This window comes from Sparus aurata, chromosome 20, assembly GCF_900880675.1.
Source record: "Sparus aurata chromosome 20, fSpaAur1.1, whole genome shotgun sequence".
Lineage (NCBI taxonomy): Eukaryota > Metazoa > Chordata > Actinopteri > Spariformes > Sparidae > Sparus > Sparus aurata.
In genome coordinates, this window is record NC_044206.1 from 16,421,970 (window position 1) to 16,447,709 (window position 25,740).

The 25,740-nt window shown below is 39.7% G+C and overlaps 2 protein-coding genes across 5 annotated transcripts in view; both read right to left on the reverse strand.

The window, feature by feature from the left end:
• Nucleotides 1–9,305, reverse strand: part of LOC115571360 (zinc finger protein 385B-like) — an 81,539-nt gene extending 72,234 nt beyond the window's left edge. Inside the window, exon 1 of one of the 3 annotated variants that reach the window (XM_030400728.1) lies at nt 9,079–9,303. In XM_030400728.1, the coding sequence (XP_030256588.1) occupies nt 9,079–9,121 (43 nt within the window). In that variant the 5' untranslated portion in view covers nt 9,122–9,303. Of the gene's footprint in view, nt 1–9,078 lie in introns of all 3 variants that reach the window. The other 2 variants (XM_030400730.1, XM_030400731.1) reach the window with 2 other exon arrangements.
• An 8,867-nt stretch (nt 9,306–18,172) lies between these two features.
• On the reverse strand, nt 18,173–23,218 carry LOC115571704 (ras-related protein Rab-5C-like). Of its 2 annotated transcripts, XM_030401245.1 has the most exons (7): nt 23,054–23,214; nt 22,766–22,836; nt 21,861–22,216; nt 21,178–21,329; nt 20,857–20,979; nt 20,636–20,729; nt 18,173–19,683 (listed from the first exon to the last, which is right to left on the reverse strand). In XM_030401245.1, exons 3-7 carry the CDS (start codon nt 22,027–22,029, stop codon nt 19,556–19,558), a joined length of 666 nt encoding a protein of 221 aa, XP_030257105.1. In that variant the 5' UTR covers nt 22,030–22,216; nt 22,766–22,836; nt 23,054–23,214; the 3' UTR covers nt 18,173–19,555. The 2 variants fall into 2 exon arrangements, with proteins under 2 accessions (XP_030257105.1, XP_030257104.1); XM_030401244.1 differs by lacking the exon at nt 22,766–22,836 and having other exon boundaries at nt 23,054–23,218.
• Between the last annotated feature and the right edge of the window lie 2,522 nt (nt 23,219–25,740).

A 25,740-nucleotide genomic window follows, 5' to 3' on the forward strand; every position in this document is an offset into this window, starting at 1 on the left:
TTTCTCCTCAGTTTTCAGTTTCTCACAGCTCAGTATCGACCTGCTTGTGTTGTCATTACATGTCATCATTGATCTTTTGTGGACATCTTGACATTTGCAGCACCTGCAGGGATGGGTTTTCTGCCCTTAGCTCCAGGTGACAGATAATAAATACCCCAGGGCCTAGACTGCAAGCGTATCAGACACGTTTTTTACTTTCACGTCTTAGGCAACAGATACGCTCATATTTCAACCTCTGCACCGGCTCTGTGCAGGCTCTCGCCTCAGCTGCGTCTCACGGGTGAAACAGCGACCTGTCAGTGTTCTTGACAATACACGCATAAACATGAGGAATGATGCCCATTTGCTGATTTCAATCTCTTCTGGGTTTACTACAATTTACTAGATATTTCAGGGTCATAATTTAAATATATTTTTAAATAAAATCACCTTTATAATATGATCTGTCATGGTATGAGTTTTTGGTTTAGTTATTTCCTGTTGTATTTTGTAGTTCTCTTCTCATGTGTCATGTTTTGGCTTTCTTCCCTTTGTCCTTTTTCCTTTTCGCACTGCTTCTTTGGCTTCTACTTTATTTTGCTTTTTGCATTCTTTGTATTTTTTAGTTTTAGTTTTAGCTCCTCCAGTTTGCTACCTGTTTCGTGTGTTTTTGCTGCCTTTGACTTTTAGATTTTTGACTTTGGATTTCATCTTTTATGTTAATAAATCTTGCTTTTTGTTCTTTTATCTGCCTATCTTTGTGTCTTATGTTTGGGTCCCTTTTTGTTTAAATGTGACATTATCTTCATTTTTTGTTATTATCTGACTGGATGACCTTGTTACACAGTAGCTAGGGATGCACAGATGATGTTCATCTGTTGTGTCATATAAAATTTGTGCTGGCACATTTGTAAACTGGTGTCTCGTAATATGCCATCGGCTCTGTAAGAACTGAAAAACTAAAGGTGATTAAAAGTAAATTAAATTAAAAAGGCTTTTGAAACAGTAATAAATTAGCCTGCTTTGCCTTCAGATGCAGTGTATTTTCATGAACAACTTTAGTGTAAATAACACATTTATATCAGTGTATCAAACAAAAATTAGATCCTAAATATTTACACATATCAAAGAAAAAAGATGAAACCTCAATGGCTAATCACTGAAGCAACACTAACATGACATTTGCAGTCTAGACCCGAGGTTAGGTGCGGGCAGTATAGAGTCTGGGAGGAGGCTTTGCCCTGTACTCGCTCCTAAACATCCAAATAAAAGATCAGTTATCAGTCCAGAGGCAGGTTTAAGCTGCCACAGTATGAAGGAGACTGTCATCTGATTTGTAATGACACAGCCTGAGAGCCATCACATCTTTGATGGGAGACTTAAGCAGAAATCCATTTCAGTGAGTCTGAGGTGAGGCGCGTTCAGAGAGGAGGGTTTGGAAAGAGCAATCTGTTGTGATAAGGTGTTGGCTGCACATTTACTGATGGAGGCTTCCTCTGAGGATGGTTTCAGTCTATTTCAAATGATCACTGATTCTAGATAGAATATTTTTACAAAATCTGTCACACAGAAGGCAGACTGAAGAATATTGTCTCACCATTAGTTGTCCTAACTGCGTCCATGCTACATCACACAACAGGAAATGTGTGTTGACAACGCAGGCAGGGGGTGCAACGATAAACTCCCGGGCAGAAAATGGCTGCTGTGGAGCACTGCGGTAAATGTGTGACCGCAGCACTGTTATCTCAGCAGTAGTGATCATATGCACCCTTTGTCTCTCAAGTTGAAACCTTACAATACGAGTCCTGTTAAAACATATTCAGCCAATTCATTATTACAGTGAGAATTATTTTTATCTAATGAGTTTTTATAAGGTTGCGTCTCAGGAAGTGAAGAAAGTCTTAGGAAATAATCATATAGTTCTTAACTTTAGGTTTGAACAAGTAAAAGATTAAAAATTCTCACTTCAATATGAAAAAAACAAAAGATTTAAAATGGGCATAAATGAATATGCAATGTGAAATTACAAAAACGGAAAGCCCTGATACATCCAGCAGACTGAGGTTACCATGGTGAGAGGAGTGACTGAAGCTGTGCCCTGCCTCCTATTGGTGGACCACCCCGACTGATTTAAGACCTGTGCTCCTGGATGTCACAGAGCAGGTGGTGAACTCCATCTGCACCTTTAAGTGGCTGCAATGAGTCCCGCTGTTGGTAATATCTGTTCAAAAGCAATTTACTGCAGAGGAGGTAAATTTCTCAGACATGATTAAGTGTTTGTAATGTGTTGCTGTTCTTGAATGTGGCCCATCCTCTGGGAGACCCAAAAGTCCCTTGGCTACAGTGAAAATCATAAATTATCCTATCTAAGACTGATTGTGTTTTAATGTTACATGTTTGTCATGAGACAAGCAGGTGCAGCCTGACAGCGTGTCAGGATACTGGGACTGTGAGAAAGCAAAGCAGGAGTAATGTCTAGAAATAAATGAATTTAGAAGATACACAATCATTTGTCTTAAAACTTCATACAACTACAGTGGTACTAAGTAGAGTGAGGGCCTCTGCCAAGTACTCACTCATAGACACCAGCCACCCAAATACACCTGAATTTTTTCATCCAGATCCACACATTATTCCCTGAGAAGCAAAAATGTTGAACGTGACGAAAGTGAGAAAAAACGTTTTGGATCCGTCCCTTTATCCAAATCTGCGCCAAAAGTCAATGGGGTCTATTCTGGGCTGTGACTAGGGCCGCTCGATTATGGCAAAAATCATAATCATTTTGATTGATATTGTAATCACAATAATTAAAGACGATTATTCATTGATTTGAGAACAAGCACTTATTGAACTTTGAACTCTGGTATTTCTTTTAACAAGATAAGGGCAGGCAGTGCAATTCTGCTGAAATGGTGACATGATGGTACCACATAGTGTGTCCTTAATTGAGGACTGTGTGGCAGTGGCAGGAGTTGAGGAGCTTTTTGAGTATTTTTGTTCCTTCACTACGTTCCTTCACTACTTGGTCATGTATTACTGTGCGTGTGTGGACTTTAAATGATTATTGGTCTTGTTCCCTTGATTTGCAGACCCAGTCACACAATATCTTCGTTTGTTCCGAGTCAGACTCCTCGAAACCGAAGTGTTTCAACACCACAGAATTCGCTTTACCTTTCTTCCCGACCAAAGGCAGCATTTCTCCCATCTTCTACCGTCTTCTCCTTCTACACATTTTTTCCAAAAACGCACCGGCAATACGCACCGGCATGGCTGAAAGCGAAAATTTTCGGGCAGGGGCGGAGCGGGGTGCACAGGTGGAGCTGGAAGGGTTCGCTGCATTTACCACACAAGACACGGCGTGCTGCAGAATTATCGTTTTATTACGATTATCTTGTTTTCATGATCGAGGGAAGCCAAAATCGAAATCGAAATCAAAATTCAATTAATGGCCCAGCCCTAGCTGTGACCCATCTTCCATCTACCTTTCGTGCAAATCTGTTCTGTAGTTTTTGTGTAATCCTGCTGACAAACCAATCAAACAACCAACAAACAGATATGGCTGAAAACAGCTTGTGTTTCTTTGATTCTCTTTCTGTTTCCAGCCTTTCTTGTCGCCTGGTTTTTCATTGCCTATATTTTGATTTAAAATAGGGTTCGCCTTTGGTTTCTTAACCTGCCATTCACTGTGTATGCATTTCACATCCTTTGGACTGTCGTGGAAGAGCCGACCGAGTATTTCACAAGTTAAGAGCCGTCTATACACTCCAACCATGAGTTTAGTTAAAATAATTCAAACAGGTAATGTGGGTTTATACACTAGCAGAATAAGCTACTAAAATGTTTATTGCAACATGATGTTATTTTATGTCAATATAGTTGTCAGTTATAGACTTTTATATCTTATAAAAACATTACTTACAACTTCAGACTACTACTACTGTTTAAACTATTCCAAAATAAATATATGATAAGGTTATTTTCCGCGTTTGGGAAGCACCACCAGATGTTTGCAACTGGATCAGTATCAAAACTATCATTTTAATCAGCACTACTGAACTGTGACCTTCACATTCTTTGCTATTTGTAATTTGGTTTGAATTATTCAGGATATCAAGAAAATATCATTACAGAGACAAAACAGGCGGTTATGTTTGATAAGTAAACTCGACACCCCACTGATTCAGTTTCTGAGCACAGCAGCATTCAATTAGATTATTATTTGAAGCATTAGATAACATAATTCCTACCCGGAGTTTTGTGACATTTTTGTAATCAAAACACATTAAACTTGACCTCTTTAACTAATAAAGTCTTTATAATGTATACTATATATATATATATACACACAAGCCTTTTGCTTCCATATATTACACTTACAATACACGTTCTTGCATTTCTCATGCGGTTACTGTTTAATAAATTAGTTTTTTATGGTGGTGTGATGTCCTGGTTTGATTACAATTTATCAAGCCGACTATCAAGAGGCTTTTCAGATAAACACAGATAAATTTGTGTACCAGTTGGCTGTCAAACTTGAATGCTGTCCGTGTTACACACACACACACACACACACACACACACACACACACACACACACACACACACACACACACACACACACACACACACACACACACACACACACACACACACACACACCTATTCAAACAGAAAGAGAAAACACAGCTCTGGTAATTACAATCTTTCTTCCACCCTGACACTGAAGGCCTGAGAGTGACGAGTCTTGAAGAAAAATCTTCAGTGGGTCATGACAAAAAGTAATATTCCTCAGACATCAACAAAAAAAATGTTTGGTGTGTGATTGTTCATTCCTTGGTGGACTTTATCAGCAGGAGCCATGAGTCCATTGACAGTGAAGGGCTGGAGCTCAAGCTGCTCCCATCCCAATCTCGTTCCACATGATTATTCTCAATTTCACAGCTGATGGTTTTTTACTGAGACAGATGGCAGCAGCCAAATGCCAAAGTACAGAGGAGAACGCTCTTAGGTGGGGGAGAAAGTAAGAGAGGGAGAGAGAAGATAGGCTGGTCACTCAACTTCATCACCGCTGTTTGGGATTTAAGTAATCTGTGAATGTGACCTATAGGTGCAGCATGGTGAGGGATATGAGCAGCAGCTAAATCTCAGATCTATCAGCACAAACCTGGGTTTATGTCAACCTAACAGTGGCAAAGGTATAAAAGCAACTCAATTATCTAAATAAAAATATCTGAAAGGTATAGAGAGGAAATGTCTCTCTGGTGGAGCTGCTACATGAGAAGTTGACACAACTACACACTGATTTTATGTAAGATGTCAAAATAACTGAAAAGGTTGAGAACCACCAGTTCTCATCTTAAAAAATATGTTAAATTCTATAATCTTATCAAATCTTTTTAAAAATCTAGTTGCTCTGCAACTCTGAGATGCAGAGGAATAGAAGTGTTAAACATGTTAAGTGAAATGAAATACTAAAGTGAAGTACAGTATAAGCACCTCAAAACTGTACCTAAGAGGAGTAATTTAACGAGTGTATTGAGTTACTTTCCACTAATGGAACCTGAAGAACTGAAGGAAACACACACACTCGTGCACACTTTTGAGGTTTTGGCCCCACAGGTACGCAGGTACAGTAGATATAAAAGAAACAAGGGCAAAACCTCAAATTCAGAACTTTTAGCCTTTAAAAAAATAGTTTATAGATTTTTCAGTTTTTTAACAAAGGGTTGGGTGCCACAGACTAGTGTGGCCAGAGTTTTTTTGTGTTTGACCAGCCATTAAAACTTACCTGGGACCTTTTCATACCCCAGAGATATTTAGACAAGTATCAAATCCTGACAATCATTAGGAAATGTCATCATTTGGGTTTTCAGTTTAGATGTTTCCTTTTGGAGGGTTCAACCTCATGTCTTGTTGTGACTTTCCACTTCCTGTCTTTGCGTTTTTCCTGCCCTTTTTCTGTTTTGTTATTTATGTAGTTTTGTTTTTATCTTCAGTTTTTCGGGATTTGTCTTCCCTTTTTAATAATACACAACAGCAGATGTTTGATATATTTATAATTTTTTTGTTCATCAACCAGCTGTAAAATAAATCAGCATATACAGTAAATATTAAGCTCTGGGTAAGAGACAGGTAAGACAGGTTCATGGGCTTATATTTAAGCAGTTGTTGCTCTCCAGTGGCCCCTATGGTTGCCTTTAAAAATACTCTGGGTGGTCTTGCCCCCCATTTGTTGTACCCGCTTGCTAACCACACCTCTCAGGTCATTCTGCAGTGGTCTAGAGAAATGGAATTTTTTATGCTCCTAGTGAATGAAATTGCCTTTTAGAGGACTTGAGCTGGAGATGTGCTCAGACTGTCACTTTATTTTCAAAGCAGCTTTAAAGCCGATACCCATTGAGTAAGATGTAATCCGTCTGCTCATCTGTCTGTTGAGTTGAGCTTTGCCTTTCTTTAGGAGGCTGGTGTTGTGAATTTAAGTCTTAATGTGTTTTAGACAGTGTGAGTCTGGGCCAGCTGTGAACACACCTAAGAGACTGACAGAATCACCGAAGGTACAGGGGGGGAAAAAAACTACAAACTCCCCCAACCTCACACAGGGGAGTGCTAGTGAAAATTACAGCATCACTCTGGAGAGTGGGCAGTAGGAGGTGCAGGATTTGATGAATCAAGGACCTTTTGTTCACAGCGAAAATGACTGCTTGCATGCAGTTGGAAAGAACATCTCTTCTGCGGTGCGACGGTGGTTGGCAGGCAGGCGGGCGTCATTTGGAGCCATTTAGGTTTGGAGCTGACGCAGAGGGGGACGGAGGAGAGCAAGGTCATTTAAAGAGGATGCAGAAGATGATGATGTGGCCAGCGCTGGGTGTTTAAGTGGGTCTACTCTGCTTGAATTGAGCAGCAGCTGAGTATGCCATGGCAACACTCACGATAATGACAGTGTGAGACGCATACTATAGGAAGAAACTGACTGAGGTGAAATATCACAAGGAAAGCCCACACATAAGGTGTTTCAACATAGTCGATAATGTAGATGAGGATGCATTTGGGCACAGTTAAGGCTATAAATCAAACACTCTGTTAGGCAATCAGAAAATTAATTAGTAACTAGTTTTCAGGTTGTTTTTTTAACCTTTATTTGACAGTGACAGTCATAGGCAGACAGTAAACTGGGGAGAAGGAGGGGATGACATGCAGCAAAAGGCCCAAAGCTGGAATCAAACCCGCTCCGCTGTGCTAAGGACTTAGCCTCAGTACATGGCATGCGCTGTACCAGATGAGCTAGTGGGGTGCCCCAGTGATCTAAATCATTTTAATTAGCAAAATGCAAAAAATACTCAGTGATCCCAGCCTCTGACATGTGCATACTTGCAGTTTGCTTTGTCCTCAAAGACAGTAAAATAAATAACATTTGGTTTGAGCCTGTTTGAGAAAACAATGACATGTTTTTTTTCTATCTGAACACATAACCAACTAGTGCCGGGTGATAAGGCCTTAAAACAATGTCCAAATATTTGTAGGGCCATATCATGATACAAAATAAACTGTACTATATATCTGGATATTTGGAAGTCTCCTCAAAAACAAAATCAAATATCAAAATAAATTGAGGAATATCAATATAGTAGGCAATATTTTGGCTTTTTCCCCTCGATGTATAATGCGATATGAAAAACTGCAGGAATTTTTGACTTGAATAGCTCTACTTGGCAAAAATTAATCATGCGAGAATGATTAAGGTAATTTTGGATGGGAGTTCATTTATCAGCATCTAACCCCTGCATGTAACTCTCAAGTAACCAATAAGCCCTAAATCAAACAAAATAAACAGATTTCTCTTGAAGACAAGTCAAGGGAAAATGAGAGCCACTGAAATTTGCCTCTTGTATCAAGCAGTAAAAAAAATGGACTGGTAAGTAAATAAATTAGCCTACTGAAATGCAGCTATTAAAACCAGGAAAAGTCGATACTTAAGTCATATCATGATATAACAATATCTAAATCTAAGATGTCCCATATTCTTGTACCACGATAATGATATATTGCCCTGCCTAAGGCTGGGAGTTATGGCCTTAAAATAATATCACAATATTGTTAGGCTACATCACAATTCACCATGTATATCTCATAATTTAGAAATCTTCTCAAAAGCATTTCCCAAATGTTCAAATCACAGTATTTTTTTTTACCAAAAAGGCCCTACTTCGATATCGATATTGCATCAATACTGTAGGGGTGATTATTGGAACTCATAAAATACGGACACAGTGAGATTTCTGATAAATAATCACCAGTAATGTGGATAGAATGATTGGGCTGGTTCAGAAAGCTCAAATTCAGTCATTTTACTATAATGCAGCCTTGTATGTCATATCACGATGACGACATATATGGTATATGTTGCCCTACAATCAATAGGTTGTGTGAGAAAACATCTATTGAAAGTGGACTGAGAACCGACGAAGCAGCTGAATGTCAATAGAAGCAGTCTCTTAATTTCTAACTTCTTCCACAGAACACACAAACACACACACACACACATACACACAACTTGACTGAGACTTTTGTTGTCAGAGCCAAGGTTTAAATAATTACTCCATTCATCAACCTGGTTTATAGCGTTTGACCTCCATCACAGACAGGAATTGATCCCTCTCTCACCTAGAAGATTTAAACTATTGCAAATTGAAGGCAACAAACGTTAACGGAGCAAAACGTTCGCATCCTGACAAGAAGGCTCCCCAAACATCCACAACAAGTTGGCTCAAGAACTACATTATATGAAATACGCACACGCATAAAGTAGACAACACTTGTACTGAGGAAATATTATGTTAATGTGAGAAAAGTAAGTCACCTACAGACACGCTGTCCATCTAATGTGCTTAATGAGGGACAATAAAGTGTTTTCTCATTAGCAAACAATCAGCTTTAGCCCAAACAAACGCATTTCCACGCACTCATGACTCATGTCACAGACAAACATGTCTCAGAAAACATTCAGTCGACACACAGGAGCAGTCCTCGTGTGTCCAAAGCGACACAAACACACCGACAGCCACGGCATGTCCAAATTAAACGTTTTTTTCCCCCTCCTACCTGTGTGAGACGCGTCCTCGGCTGCTCCGTTGCTGCTGTCCATCTCAGGCTGTCACAGATTACAGCGCGAGCTCAGCTGCGGGCGTTTCAGTCCCGCGTGCGAGTCAAAGAAAGAGATGAAGCACGCTGGGAGTGTGTGTGTTCGCGTGTGTGCGCGCGCGCTGAGCCAAGTGCCGTCTGCGAGACTGAGATACCACACCGCTGCGCGCGAGGAGGAGAGGGACAGAGAGGAAGAGGGGAGGAGGGGGGAGACAAATAAATGAATCAGTGAGAGAAGACAGAGCCGGTGAGGAGACTGTTTGAAATGTAACATTTAGATTTGCTTAAACCAACATGATTCACTTTTTAGTGAGCGTGTGTGTGTGTGTGTGTGTGCAGGACCGTATGGAGACAGTCAAAGCAGTGAGGGGAATATCAATGTAGAGGCGAAATGCAGCGTTTTCTAAGACCATCAAACGTTTTTTTTTTTTTTTTTCCAGTACATTTGATTTTGGTAAACTGAATAAATGTGGTTTTCTTGGTGTTTTAGTGTTCGGACATTTTCAGCAGGCTGCACACATGGGCCTTAGCCAGGATTTTTAGAAATACTGAGGTCATATATATATATATATTTGTGCATTCTGACAGGACATATAAACAGCAAATAGCTGAAAATTGGACTCTTAAGTTACAAATATGGTCAGTTTTGACTTAAAGAGACTACGAGAATGTCTTGTAATTCTTCTGATCGCTTTAAATTTATCAACCGTATGTCTTCGCTAAAAAGAACTTATTGACAATGACATTTAAAAAACCATCATTAATAAATAGTAATCTTATAGTTAGATTGCATACACGCTCACTTTTCTTTTACAGCATTGCGATATATTTCTATAGCAGAGCCTTTCTGATGGCTGATCTTTAAACTCTACACTGGTGTGTACTATTTATTTGCTCTTATCTTTAACTATGGTGGCTCATCTTAACTTTGTTTTATTCCTATGTATTCTGTGATCGCAGTTTGAGGCTGCGTTTCCATATTCTCTAAGCATGACACATCTGGATACTTTTAAGGAGAGCTCAGGACAATTTCCAGTCGTATCTGTTGCGACAGAAGACATCTATTACAACAAGCAGAAGCATCTCAAGCATTGTTTGAAGCAATCAAAACAAGTATTTTCAGCCAAAACATGATTTTTCCCTCTGTATTATCTGTCTACCTAATAGTGTTACTATAATGGCACTCGGTAGGGAGTATACCTCCGCCAACGCCACAGAGTCCTATCCATCTGTGTCATCTATGTGCTTACTCATAGATACCCGGCACTTTTCAGCAAGATCCATGGATTATTATTACCTGTGAAATTAAGAAAAATGCACAAAAAAAGAAAATTCTCTATCTTGCTAAATTAGAGAAAGTGATAAAATATTTCAGTATCCATCTCTTTATTAGGATCTGATCTAGGCCGAGACCCATCGACCCATCGACCCTCCAGGTGTTGTGGAAATCTGTGTGTTTTTGTCTAATGCTGATTGTCCTCCTATTCAGCCTTTCTATTACTTGCTCAGTCTGTCCAGTGAAAGTCTGCCCGACCTCTTTGTAAAAGTCTTTGTAAAACACCTCCCGGCTTATTTACAGCCTTAAAACAATGCTAATGTACGTCCATAAACGGTTCTATTAAAACCGTCCACCGCATAACAACCACTTGGGGTAAGATAAATTGGTCGAGGGGTCAAAGGAAAATGTTGTATCACACTGCCATGTCAAATCCTCTCCACCTTTAGGTCTTGTTTGTGTGCTGCGTGGCCTACCACCAGCCATCGCTCCCTAATCCCACCCCCTTTAGACCCCCCTCATTAACATTGTTGGGCTATGTTCAAAAGCAAATGCCTGCGGATGAATTTCAGAGTACGGTGACGCGGGGCACATGCTTGTAAACGCTGCATCCAACTTGGTGGGTGTGTGCGTTTAAGTCAGCTGTCAGCCGGACCCTGATGGATGCATGGTGGAAACATACTTGGAGTTTGAGCTATGTCCTTCTCATTGAAGTCCTCTGGCACCCTGCTTAACCCCGCCACAAGGCAGCCGCCCCTAAAAATAAAAGGTGCGCATTGTGTGCACATGCAAGCAGCGACAAGGGGTGTAAGATATCACGGCTCATCAAGTGCTCCTGATGTCTCTGCTTGTGTGTCTCTGGATACAAAGGAACACAACTCCAAGCCAGCCCAAACTGGATGCTCCCACCAAGGCAGCCTCATGTTGTTAAGGTTCAGAATTCATTGGATATAATTGGTCGCTCAGTTTCCATGAAGCTCCAATCAGCAGGTTCCCAGCATCAAAGTTTCAATCATCATCTCGAGTGGTTTCATTAGAGGGACATTTTTTTTTCCTCTGGTCCCAGAATTACCAAGAACCCGGCCGCTCATCAACCCTCGCACATTTCAATTTAACCTGGTCACTATGGCAACGTTGTTTCCCCACCACCACCCCCCTTTTTCGGAGAATGTATTCATTTTGCCTTTTGACTTCAAAGTTTGATTGAGATGGCACTTGAAGGGATAAGAGTGGCTCATTTAAAAAGATGGAGCGAGAGTGTGCGGGAGAAGAACAGCGGCATTGTGAAAAGCTCCGGAGCTCGATAATGACTGCGGTTCACAGTTTGGAGCAGCGTAGACCCTTTCGGCAGTAAAGAGAATTTGAGCGTGACTACAATAATCAACTCCCGACTCGATCGGACAGACAGTTATTAGTCCACCGCAGTGGCGGCAGCGAGAGGCACCTTTTGAGCAGACCTAACAGATTTCTGGACTTTACATTCGTTATCAACCCTTAGTCAGTAAATTCAAGATAAGACAGAAAAAAAGTGGCAAATGTTAGTAAATTAAACAGACTTTTCTGAAGCAGTTTTTTTCCTTTCACCGAAACTAAAGGTCTTCCAAACAGATTTCAGAATGTGGTGTTTTGACCTCTGCTTTCTTTGTTTGTTTGTTTTTAAAGATTTTTTCCAGCATAGACACCTTTATTAAGCAGTAGACAGATAGGAAATATGGGAGAGAGAGGGGGATGTGACATGCAGCAAAGGACCTCCGGCCGGAACCGAACTAGGGTCAGCTGCGTATGTGGCATGCGCTCTAACCACTCGACCACCTGCGTGCCTGACCTCTACTTTCAACCATTTACTTTTTCTTTTTTTCGGTAAAAGGAAAAAGAAAAATATTTATTTGTTCACGGTTTTTTTTTTCCACAAAAGCCTGACTTTCACTTTTTCTTTTTACCCAGTGGCTCTCAAATATTTCCACACCAAGGACACAGAACTGACACAAGAGCCACAGACCACAGACCCCTTGATGACAACATTTTGTCCGTGGTCAATCTGATAAGAACTTCACTTTTAGATGCTTTATTACTACAGAATGTGAAACATATCACCAAAACATTCACATGTTCTGTCCTAGTGTTTCTCACAGTATAGCTGGAATTAGTTTATAGTTACTTAGTTAATAGTTATTAATCAACTATTAATCAATGAAATGCTTTATAAACCATTTGTCAAGCAACTGTAAAGGCTGATAAACTCTTAATAAGATAAGATACAATTTCATAATTAGCAATTGTTTTATAACAATTAACAAAGGTTTAATGGACAATTTAATTTATCATTTATTAATGATGGTTGTCATCAAAACAAAATGATTTCTCCTTATTTGCCGGGGACTTCCTGGAGCCAGATATCATGTTGGTGTTTGTACATTTCTTGCATTTCCAGTTGGTCATTTTAGCATATTCCACTTATTCAACCATGTGAAACAATTTAAGATAACGATTTATTAGATGATATTACATCAGGAGACATTTAGTGAGATTTCTTAAACACCATGTTTATCTACATACCTGGCATAGGATGACCTTCTCCATTTCAGTCCTTACTATGAAAAGCCATATGAAGTCATCAAGGGCAGCAATGCAACGTGTCCCAGTGCTCATTGAACATGCATTACTTCACTTCGCTCCGACACTGAGCAATATGAGCCTACATCATGTGTGGACACTTTGAGAACGAGCAGGGGAAGGTCTGAGGGGGCATTTAACAAACGACACAATTACTCCGCGGCAGGGCCTAATGATTGAGGATGAATGATGGTGAAAGCATCTCAGAAAAGCGGGCTGATGAAAATAGTTCAAGATCACAATGCATTCTGGGTAAATGTATCGTCATCATTCCATTGGTCCCCTCCGTCCTTGAGGGTCAATGTCACTTGAGTCCACTTCTCTGCAGCGGAAGCTCGAGGCGGCAATGATTCCCTCTCAGAAGAAGTGCCTCTCCCTCTCAGCGCTCAGTTTAGTTTAGGGATGTCACATTATATCTGTATTGACTGAGATATTTCAAATGGAAATATTGATGTTGTGTTAATAATACACATATGATAACATAGTGTAAAGTCTCTAATAATTTATTGATGGTCGTGCTTTGTCACGCTGACAAAAGTGATTGCCCACCCCCCCGCCATTAAAAAGAAAAGAAAAGAAGAAGATGCAGTAACTAGCTTGATAGACACTACCACAGTATGGGGCTACAACTACCGCACAAAATCATATCTGAGGAGATGATGGACGATAGGGAAATTCATTTCTTTCGCCGCCATTATAAAAGTCAAAATCTGATGTTGTGAAACACTGAGCCATTTAATTTGCATTAAGACTGGAAAACGGGGGTCTCCAATGTTTGCCAATCGCTCCCATCCAGTAAATAGTCCTCAAATAACCCCACTTGAAATCACAAATCTCCTTGTTTGCATTTTAGGTTTCGCATGAATTAAACAATCAACACACCACATGTTAATAAGCGATGTTTGGCGGTGCATTTAGTTACCTCGTGTCCGGTCATTATGCTAAGCTAAGCTAACCAGCTTCCGGCGTATTTGTCAGAAATATCAAACCTCGACTCCTTCAATATTTAAACAAGCCGCTTCAGCTGCCTGACGAGTAGTAAGTGAACGCGTGCACGTATTACCGAGACAGCGCGAGGGTTCAGCAAGCACAATTTGACATAATGCCAGATATTTTCATAAATCACTCCCCTTTCAACGACTGTTTAAGGGGCTTTAGCCGGGATCCTCCCTCACCAGCTTCCTATCCAGTGCCAACACGGGTAGATGTTTCATTATAGATAGGACACAATTATTGCACCACATCACACATGCTATCGCTATCAGCAGAAATCTCAACCCACAGAATGCAATCCCGATAGCGTGTCCCCGTGCCCTTGGTATTTAATGACATTTCTTTCTGTCCAGGAAGATAGAAGGAATCCATCAGAGCGAGCGTTTGGAAATGTTTGACTGTTTTTCCGTCCCATTTGAACGGGGCCGGTGGCGGCTTCTCAAGCTAAAAAAACACATTTGCAGCACTAAAGCTAATCCGAAAACCCCCGTTGTTATGACAACCACACCGTGCTGACAGCTAGCTTCTGGCCATTCTACCTGTTTAATTTCATGTACGAATGAAAGAAGAAACAAACAAAGATGCGAGCATGTAAATGGTTTGTGGCTGCGTTTTATTTTTCAGGGCACATTTCCTTTAGTCCGCGAATCTCCTCCTGTGAGCACGAGCAATTTCAGTCCAGCTCTCACACCATTATGATTCACAGAGGCCAAGTATGAAATTAGTTTCCTTTTCTGACAGAACACGTCTTGATTGACAGCTCGACAAATGAGAAATCATTTACTGTGAGCGGAGCGGCCGCCTGCTTTTGGCAGAGACTCTGCCTGTCTCTGAGGCGAGTGTGTGTGTGTGTGTGTGTGAGTGTTTGTGTGTGTGTGTACACATGGCTTAAAAAGCAGATTTAATGTTAGGTCTGAGGCATCAAAACCACAATAGCAGGGCTGTCAGCCTTAAAAAACACTTCACACCATTTCCGGTGTAAAAATCTTTACTTGGTTGTAGTTTTATTTTTACATGTTTACACAGAGGCTCAGAGCAACAGAACAGAGCTTCGTCTTGTGTACCTGTGAGTCGGAGCACAAAGAACCCTTTAAAAGCAAATGTATTCCTGCATTAGTATTTCCCGTCTCTGGGTAAAACATGAATGAGTCCATTCTCAAATCTTCTTGTTTGGATTTGCCTGCCGGACGTGTATGTTGGTGTAATTCACGCTCAGAGTGCCACAAAGGAGAAACTTGTTATCCAATGGATGTGTTTATAAAGCGAGGTTAAATGGTAAATGTTAAAACATAGCGTAGCAGTAGCTCATGTAAAGAAGAATCATCACATCAGTGGACCCACTTAGTAATCAGTAACACACCCATACTTCATTTAGAGTCTAACATCTTTAGCTGCATGGTCACACTAGAGCAAAAAAGAAGTGTTGTAAAAAAATGCCAGAAAGTAGCGAAAGTGTTAAAATATTATTTAGGTAAAAGGTTCTACTTGAGCAGAAGTGTTAAAGGAATCGTTCAGGTCTTTTGATGTGGGGTTGTATGAGGTACTTATGCCTAGTCAGTGTATTACCTGCAGTAAATGACGGTCAGCTCTTCCCCTTCATGGAGAAGACGTGCTTGGCACCGACAGTGAAGCAGAGCATTGTACTTCTAAATGGGACCAACAGAAAGAGTTATTTTTGGTGCTTTACATTGTCGTCAGACGGCCCTCTCCTTTGGCACTACATTCCCTGAATGGTAGAATGTCCAAATTCCTACGCATAAATGAAGCTGCACCTGCCCCACACTGTATCACACGGCTATTTGAAGCAATGTAAAGCGAAAAAGATTTTTTTTGATGCCGTACACTTAAACAGATACATATCTTTTTAGCGTACTTTCTTTAAGGTGGCTAAAATACTTCTTGCTGTTGTACGAGTTTAGCGGAACAATGCTCTGCTTCCCTGTCGGCTGCTTCTCCACACAGGGGTAGAGCTGACAGGTCCGAACTATCCCTTTAAGACTCCTGCTCAAGTACTAATTATATGGGTGACTCTGACTTTTAGGTAAGTAATATTTTACTACACATATATTTGTTTCGGGGTTTTTTTTGTTTTTTTTTGTGGGAAAGAGACTTAGCAATCCACTATTGATCTCCAGAACTGCTTTTTTCACCTTTAATGTTGAGTATTAGTTAAGTTGATATGATTTATTGCAACAGATAGACAGCATTATACTACCAGAGGTTAGGGCTCCTTTCACCACTGATTCCTTTAATACAAAACATTTATTGGATTATTAACATACCTTTTCTACAGAAGTGAACATTATAATCTTCATTCAAGAAAGATTTACGGCATCAGACTACATTAGCTTTAGCTTGGTGCACCAAACAAACTGACACATTTTAACTATATGATATTGTAGTCAGAGAAAACCTTAACGGCCTCAGAGGACCTCCTCCGCATGGATGCCTTTTAATATTTATATATTTAATATATCATACAGTGTCTTTAACTGATATACTCAAACCTCAAAGAGCTTCAGGCGCCTCTATTAAAAGGTCACCATTCATCACAACAAAGTAAACTGCTGCATTTACCCGGAGAAACCCGCTTTAAAAATGAGCTGTAGAATAATCAGGTGAGCGCAAATGAAGCACTCCACCACCACCACAACACCAGGAGTCCCCCCCCCTCTCACTTTGTCAGTAATGGATTTTTGCTCAGTCAATCTGCACACTACACTTTCACACAAACACACACTCATACGGGCACGCATGCAAATGCAAGAACAGATAATGTGTTTTCCTACATACTATGTAACACTGACCACATGTTAATTAATGGCCACAATCAGCAGGACCCATTTCTCTCTCTGAATCTGGAATCAAGCGTGGTGCTGCCATCTGGTGGTTGGAACGATGTGCTGATGCCGTTTCTATTGCGCTCACAAATTAACATTTTATAGATCTAATCATTTTAAAACTGCAGACATGAGGCCAAATATCTGACTCAGACAATTTTTAGTTAGTGGTTCAAATATCTGTTCCCAGCCCATGTAATAATGGTAATTCAAAGTTTTATGAATAACATTGCTAACAATGGACAACAACGTCCTTGTTCCAAATCAGTGTATTCAGTCCGAAGCTGGTGTCCATCGAACTGAACCTCAGACTGTATCAAAGTCCCATTGCGCTCCTTCACAAATTTTGAGAAGGTGAGAGACAGCAGGATAAAATCCACGTATGCTAAAGACGAGGGCTGATATGGTAAGAGAATCATATTGCAATTATTTTCACAGACAGTCAAATTTGGATATGTTTCATCATGAGAGGGAATCATTTTTGCATCAATATTTGTAGGCAAGGGAATATAGCAACCTTAAAGTTTTTCATTATGATGCTGTTTGTTCATACATTTTATTAAAAAATTACAGCTTCTGGATGCAATTTCATTAAAATTTCAATTAATTGAGCAGCCCTACGGATGCTAGCTTTAAAGAGAAGGCAGCGACACACCTTGATATATCTCTGAGTTGGCTGCCAAACAAGACTATTATATAGAATAAAATGAGAATTTAGCGAAACAATACAGCTATTTAATGTGTATTGTTGTCACTGCACAAGCCAGAATGAATCCCATGGAAGCCATTTGTGGCTTTTTTTCTTTAAGAAAATATCTGAAAATTAGGAAATAACAAGGTATAAAGAAAACATAGGTCAGCTTTTCTCTTTATGCTCCTGCTATAAAAGCCGTTATGTTGTTTGTTGAATTTGGACAGGCCATTTTGATTCAAATACGAGACAGTCCTGATTAAAAGATGGTCTCAGTGCCATTTATCTACACTGAATGCACCAAGGTTGGCATATGATCATAGCTCATCTTAGAAATAATCTTTATAATCCAGTTTAAAGGATGACTCCACCAATTTAACACATTAAGTGTGTTTACAATTCTCGGGGAGTGCTACTGCATGTGTGAAAAAAGTTGTATAAAGTCTTCTGTGGCTCCAGAGGAAGCGGCATGAAATCTGATGAATTGATGTCACTCAGTGGCTAAATTGCAATGTGGGTAAAGTAGGCTTCAGGCTTTGAGAGACAGTCCACAGGTTCAATACAGCACTTCGATAAAACTGGGCTCATGGACTCATAATGCACAGTTGAAAAACAAATGATCAAAATCAGTACAAAAGAACGAGAGGTATTACCTTTTTAATTACACTAATTTTGTCACCTACATTACCCACAATGCAATTTGGTACACACAGCTTCCTATGGAGCAACAAAAGGCCTTATACTACTTTTTTCACATATGCAGAAGTTGTCCCCAAGACCTGTTAACACACCTTTAAGGTGTGAAATTGGTGGACTTACCCTTCAGACAAAATGTCATCATGGAAATCAATACAAAATAAATCTCAAGAAATAAATATAATGTTTTTTCCGATTCCAATTTATAATCAAAAAGAGAATTAGCATGACGTAGTTGACATGAATCAAGAGTCTTTGGCGACATGGTCACTACTTTTTCACATTATGTACAGGAAAAAAGAGCAGTGTCTTAATTTTGTAGTAACAATCTTAAAACACTGTTTCTGCTCATAGTGGCTTTACTGCATCTTACACCAATGAGGCCAGAATGGTTTGAACCCACCATGCACCGAATCTCCACTGCCAACAGACATCAAAACACCCAAACAAATACTCATTAGAAATGTCCTCCGTACCATACCAGAGCAAAACAACTCGAAAACAAACAGAATCTTGCATGTTATTTATTACTTTTTAGATTTACAAGTTATTTTCACATTTCTTTTTTTTTTTTTTTTTTTTTTATAAAAGGCTAACAACTCTCTGGTGTTACAGGTATCAATACACAATGAATGCAAACAACTGCATTTGTTGGACAGTTCAGAAACCTCTTCAGATGTGTAGCCTATTAAATCATGACCAGCTTCAATAAGCACAGTCTAGCGTTTTTCTTATAACTGCGTCATGTCACGTGAGGTCCTTAAAAAGAAAGAAATGCTGCGATCTACACTGTAATACAACAACAATCCTTTTAGATCACTTGCTCTCTCCTTTGCAAATTCAGCATTAATAGTCGGGTATTTGTATCTTTCATAATGATGATCAATGTAGAGGGAAATGACGAGAGTAGAAAAGTAAACTGACGATATAAATGTATGAGTATGTACTAATTACATAAACATACATAACACAGACACACTCACACAGAGGGAAAATGGCAAAAGCATCACCCTTCAAAAAAAATTATTTAAGACAGAATTCAATCAACTGAGACAGGCTGAAGATGAACAGGGAGGTAGATAGATACACAAGGGGGGGGGGACAGAAGTAGTGAGGGATCTTGGTAATTCCCTCTAGCTTATGATTCTTTTAAAAAAAAATGTTCCTTAAATCAAAGAAGATCCAGATAATCTCATCTGTAATCTCAGTTTAAGTGCAGGGGTGGCGAGTGGCTCTGCCCTCTCCTGCCTCTCTGGGTTTTTAGCTACGTGCTGTCCTTACAACGATGTTCAGGTGCTCACTCTCTCTAAGTTCGTTGCTTTGTACTTGCTAATTGCCTCCGCCGCAGCACTGCCCGCTGCGCCCCTGAGGAGCAGCTTCTTGTAGATCCACTCCTGTCCTGGTCCGACCACCTTGTCCTGCACCTCCCTGGGGGTCGCTCTTCGGTAGCTTCTTTGCTAAAGGGACCGAAACGCAGATGTTGAAATAGAGCAGATTTGACAGAGGAAACAAAGTTTACACTGTTCTGTTTAATGAAGCATCCATCGATTTTCCAGCAGGTGTCACAGGAAAAAAATCTTTGGTGTTATCTTTTTAGTCATTTGTGCTGTTACATGAGCCAACTAGCTGATAGTGTAAAAGTTGAAACACAAGCCAAATAACCACAATGTTTCTGGTTTGATTTGATTGTTTCCTGCCCATCTCTACAGTGTTAACTGCCAAACAAACTGTGGCAGCCAGTTAACATGTAGCATCCACAGTTAGCAGCAGGCTAGCAGCTATGTTTTGTTTATTAAGTATCTTCAAATAATGAATTTATTCCCTCACGTTACGCAAGCAGCTCTTTCCGACTTCAGTTTAAGGCCTTTTAAAAGGTACGTTGATATATTTTCAAATGGGATACAGGATGAGACATATAGATACACTGATACGTTTCTTCCATAAAGCCATGACAGTCTTTCCTCTCTCACACTCACAAGTTCTAGTTCAAGATTGAGCGAGACACAGTTCTGCTACTCTATCTCAATGAGTCTCTTCAGGACTGTACGGTGGAACACAGGCCTATATGGTCAGGTGCACGTGCTATGCACACTTGTGTAAACACTGCACACTGATAATTATATTAGAGCACGAATTACGATTAAACACCAATTATAATTTTTTCCCCACGACACATGCTACACCCCATACTGATTTGTTTTGTTTATCAACTGACTTTTCTTTCTCCCACCATCTAACAGTACCTATTCAATTCATATCCGGCCAGAAAAGCTGTTCCAGTTTTATCATTTGTGTGTAATTAATCCTGTCTGCAGAAATAAGGGGGTGGTAAACTAAGCCGCAGCCTGAAATATCAATTTTAGGGAGCAGTGGAATGAAATATTTGACTGAACAGAATGACGCACTTACCGATAGCCATGAAAATTTCATTGACATTCATGGCAGTCTTGGCCGAGGTTTCCATGAAGAGTAGACTGTTGTCATCAGCGTATGTTTGTGCCTCCTAAGAATTTTGATATTGAGAGTAATATTAGACATTTACTGTGCTGACAACTTTAATTAAAACAAAGCAGATTTACAATATCTCGTATCATTGTCCTGTACATGCAAAGTTGATTTATACTTCATACCTGAAGATCTACAGCTCTCTTGTTTGCAATGTCCGCCTTGTTTCCAGCCAGAGCGATCACTATGTTGGGACTGGCTTGTCTCTGCAGCTCCTTCACCCAGTTTTTCGCTCGTGCAAAAGTGTCCTATTGAGTGACAGAACTTTATTAATTTTGATCTAACAGGGTGTATTCAGACGACAACTTTACAGTATTTGTACTTCTTATCAGTAAAACATTAAAGTGAAGTACAACTGAAACTGAAAGTAACAACAAAATTGTTTAAGCAAGAGTTTATCATGTTGCAACTGACTGATAAGTCCCCGTCTATTGCCCTGCACGTACTGTGTTGGTGATGTCATAGACCACAATGGCTGCCTGAGCGCCTCTGTAGTACATCGGAGCCAGGCTGTGATAGCGCTCCTGACCCGCTGTGTCCCAGATCTCAAACTTCACAGTGGTGTCGTCCAGACAGACAGTCTGAGTGAGGAAGGCAGCTGAGGAGAGTGGGACAACACAGATCAGTGAAATGGTGATGCATTAGTCCAAAGTCCATGCTCCTGAGAGACTGCGTTCTGATTTTCACTAAGGCTGTAGTCAAATCACTTCAAATTAACTCAGACACAGACTCCATGTCACCCAACAAAGAGCTGCATTGACCGGTCTATCAAAAGAAAATTTATCTCCAACTATTTTATAAGTCAAATACTTTCTGGTTCCACCGTCTAATATATATTTATTTTGATAGTAAAGTTAGTAAAGTTGATAGTAAAGTTGATTTGAAGTTGAAGTTTGGGGTTTTTCAGTTGTTAGTTGAACAAAAGAAGCACTTTGCAGACATCACTTTGGGCTCTGACAAAACATTTTTGACATTTCCTAGGCTTATTGATTAATCTTGAAGAAACATTGATACATTTTAGACACTATTCATCCCGTATGTACACAGCAACACAATCTAACTAATAAGAAAACCAAACCCCCCAAAATTAAATCCTTTAAAAGTCTAGAAACACATGTTTGTCTCTTACCTCCAATGGTGCTCTCCTGGAATTCATGAAACTGGCCTTTGACGAAGCGCAGCACTAAGCTGGACTTGCCCACCGCTGACTCCCCCAGCAACACCAGTTTGAACTGGCAGATTTTGTTTGCTGCTGCGGCGCCATTAGGCCTGGTTGCTCCTCCACCACGCCCAGCCATTGACAGAGACAGAGATGGAGACTGTTGTGGATGAGACGGCCTGAGACGGACTGAAACTGAAGGTTAACAAGGTCGAAGACGGGAGTCTGGACAAACAGGCACTGATGGTGAGCAAGGTCAGGATCCAAACTCCTGGGGGGGAAACCAGATCGGGAGGGCAGTGGTGGAGTGATCTGAGAGGGCTGGTCTACATGGAAGAATAAAAACATGAAAAATCATTGGATCTACTTCTGAGAACACAAAACAATACTATAGTGTAAAAGAGTTTGTCATCTTATAGATCTGCAGTGTCTATAGTAATAGTCAAATCTACGTGGAATTCAATAGTCCCTTGTATAATACCTGTTAGGGCTGCCACTAACAGTTATTGTAATTATCATTAATCACCTGAATACTTGATAACTGATTAGTCGATTCTGTCGTGTCTCAAGCAGAACATTAGCTTGCTCCAGTTTGTTAAATGTGAGGATTTGGTGTCTCATATATGAAATTGAAACTGTTTTAACTGTACATTTCCCATTAGTTTCGGACTGATGGCACCTTTTATCTTTATTTCATTATACAAATAAAAGTGCTCATAACTAATATCATTCGCCAAGTAACATTTATTTCATGTCAGTTGTCAGGGTAGTGTAGATTTCACCAGTCATCTATCTACGTAATCCTATCAGCAATAGTGTCTTAAGAAGTTCTGGCACTGGACAGTTTAAAAGTTGATTATATAACGTTAAATTACCTGACACACAGCTCTGATTACATTACCCTTCAAGCTTTAAACTGACATCTGTTTGTAGGTAACGTCGGGATCTAATAAACAAATTCAAGAGAATAGATCATAAGTACGGAATAATAAGGATAAACTGTTTACATCACAACACCGGCTACACCTGCTGATCTTTACTTAAAACAGAGCCAGCTGTAAGTTAGCTACGAGGCTAACAGCAACGGGGCGAGTTAGCAATGCTAACCTCGGCTAACAAGAAATAATACTGACAGGAAACCAACAACACGTTGGCGCTCTTACCAACAGCGAAAGACTACGTCCACTCCGCCTTGCGAATGGTGAGTTATAACCGTGTTGCTCCTCGTTAACGACGTTTTCTCCAAAACACTTTCAGGTTCAGTAAATTATACGCTTCCGCCTTGTGGAACCAAAACACTTCCTGGATTGGTGCGTCACGTGATGCAGTGTCAAAACCAATCAAATGGCCGAAAAGTGAGTCGTCAGAAGCAGGGCCAACTGAGCAGACACATTATATGTGTATATATATATGTATATATATATATATATATATATATATATATATATATATATATATGTATATATATATATATAAATATATATACATATACTATTCTTCTTCTTCTTCTTCTTCTTCTCCTCCTCCTCCTCCTTCTTCTTATTAGATATCTGTTCCCTTTATATTATATATATTTTTTTAATTCAGCATGTAATAAATGATGACATTGGCTTTTTCCCCCTTTGGCTTTAAAGATGGTTGTATGAAATATGGATTTCACGCGTACGAAAAAAGAAAAATCGATATTTGAAACTTTGCTTTAAATTGAATTATTATAACCCTAAAAAAGCTGATGGGAACATAGTGATGACATCACACATTTCTCTCTATTTTTGCTTTCTTATGAATAAAGTTTTACATAATCATATAATTGTTTCTATCAATTAATTATCCTATTTTTTTTACTGCTCAGACCATTTCCTCTTTATGTTATGCAAATGCAATGAGGATGCAATGCTGGTGTTTATCTGAAGAGGAAGCAAGGAGAAATTAATGAATTTATGGATTATCATTATGACAAAATCACTTGTAGTCACATCAGCAAAATAAACAAAATCCTTTTTACTCATTTCAGCCTCTTTTCTACCACAAGGTGGAGCAGCCTGAGAGACAGAAAAAGCTCAGCATAACCTGTGTGTGATCAGATCAGATATCCTGAACTAAAAGAAGTGTGTCTTAGGATCTTCAACTTCTGGGCGATGTATTACTATGGCTGCTGATAAAATGAAAATATTGAATTACATATTGGTAGAAGCATAACCTTCAGTTTCACAACAGGATGAGTGCAAAACAGGTACTGTACTCGCTAAATCTCCCATTTGAACCTATCTATTAAAGGCAATGATGACAAAACAAAACATACAAAAAAATGAAAAAGGTGGTCCTGCACTGAAAGGTGCAATAGTGTTAACAGGAGAGTCAGGCTGATGTAAATCACATTATTGGAATCAACTGTGTGGGAGTAATATATACAAGTGTATGCAGGACCTTTATTGTCTCAGGGTCTTTTTAGAGAACAATATCAAATATTTGTTTACAAAAAAATCATAAAAGTCTCCATTTTCAATCATGATTAAGTTGACTGATGATTAGAAATTTTGAATATACCTATTAAGTGGGATATGAAGATGTAATGTTGTTAGAAAGAAAAGCTAAAATGTGCAAATAAAGTGAAAAAGCACAGGTTGACATTAATCATATTTTTATTATTACAATACACAACATGTGAGAGTAGATTATTCAGTTAATGAAAGATGCGCTGCGTCGTGCTCATTTGTTGCACAGATCAGTGCTGCAGCATGTGAAGGACATGCGAGCACCTGGACGATTGAGCTCCATGCATTTGTCTGATTCCATACAATCCTTTGAGTAGAAAATGGCTGCGAAAACATGGGAAAAGACAGGATGGATTATCAAACAATGTCTTCAAGTTGTTCCTCTAGTGTTTGATTTGCTGATCAGCAGCCAACACTTACTGGATCCAGTCAGGCTGATGCTGGCACAGACTTCAGTTAAGCTGCTGCAGGTCTTCACAGGGCTCGAACACCGATTGACGCCACCGCAGTTACATGTCAAGGCCTCACCTGGGAAAAAAAATAATGAAGTTCAACTGTGTTATACAAACTAGAGCTGCATTTTGGCTGCCACATTTTCATTTAGCTCTAAAAATCTGCTCATCAACACAGCATTTCAATGAAGGACTCATTCAACTTTGGTCAAACAGACTGCAGGGTTGTTGTGTTTCCTGCGCTTCAGCTCACCCTGAGCGACAACCAACGACACCAGAAGGGCAAGAATCACAGTCTTCATGTTTTCACACCAGTCTCTGTGTAAACAAAGCAGGAGAAATCAAATTCCACGTTTTGCAGGGGAGCGCTGTCATTAATCCAAGAATTTAAAATCCCCAAAGATATCCCACCTGTTAAATTGTCCCTGCTGCACTTCTGATACTTCGAATGTGTAGCTTCCGTTTTATTTGAACTTGCTCAGAAATCGATGCGAACCCAGTGTATCATTAACTCTGAGGTTGTCTACCGGGATTTTGAACGCAGACAGAGAGCTTTAATCAAGGTCAAACACTGATGCTTGCAAAATCCAGTATGACTTGTACGAATTCCTTTTATTTGTCATGTTTTTAAATTTTGACAACGACTCGATGCTGATAGTTTTAGATAGCAGAGAGCACTCGATCCATTGCCAGCATATAGGCTGCTCTACATAATCATAAAAGAAAACAGTTTGGAACAGGCTCACCTTAAATGCATCACATCTTTCACGAAAACGAAACGAAAACAAAGTTGAAAATGACCAGAGACACAAAATTTGATTATGATACGAAATAAGAAATTGTAGCAAAACAAAATGAAACAGAAGTGTGCAATATGTGTCATTTAAATCAGGAACAGTGATG

What these genes read in the sequence shown, in the direction of transcription:
- LOC115571704 (XM_030401244.1), bottom strand. Translation starts at nt 22,029, where the DNA reads ATGGCTGGGCGTGGTGGAGGAGCAACCAGGCCTAATGGCGCCGCAGCA. An exon ending in AGAGAGCTGTAGATCTTCAG is followed by an intron (nt 20,730 to 20,856) that starts GTATGAAGTATA and finishes CAAAATTCTTAG; the next exon opens with GAGGCACAAACATACGCTGA. An exon ending in TGAAATTTTCATGGCTATCG is followed by an intron (nt 19,684 to 20,635) that starts GTAAGTGCGTCA and finishes CGGTCCCTTTAG; the next exon opens with CAAAGAAGCTACCGAAGAGC.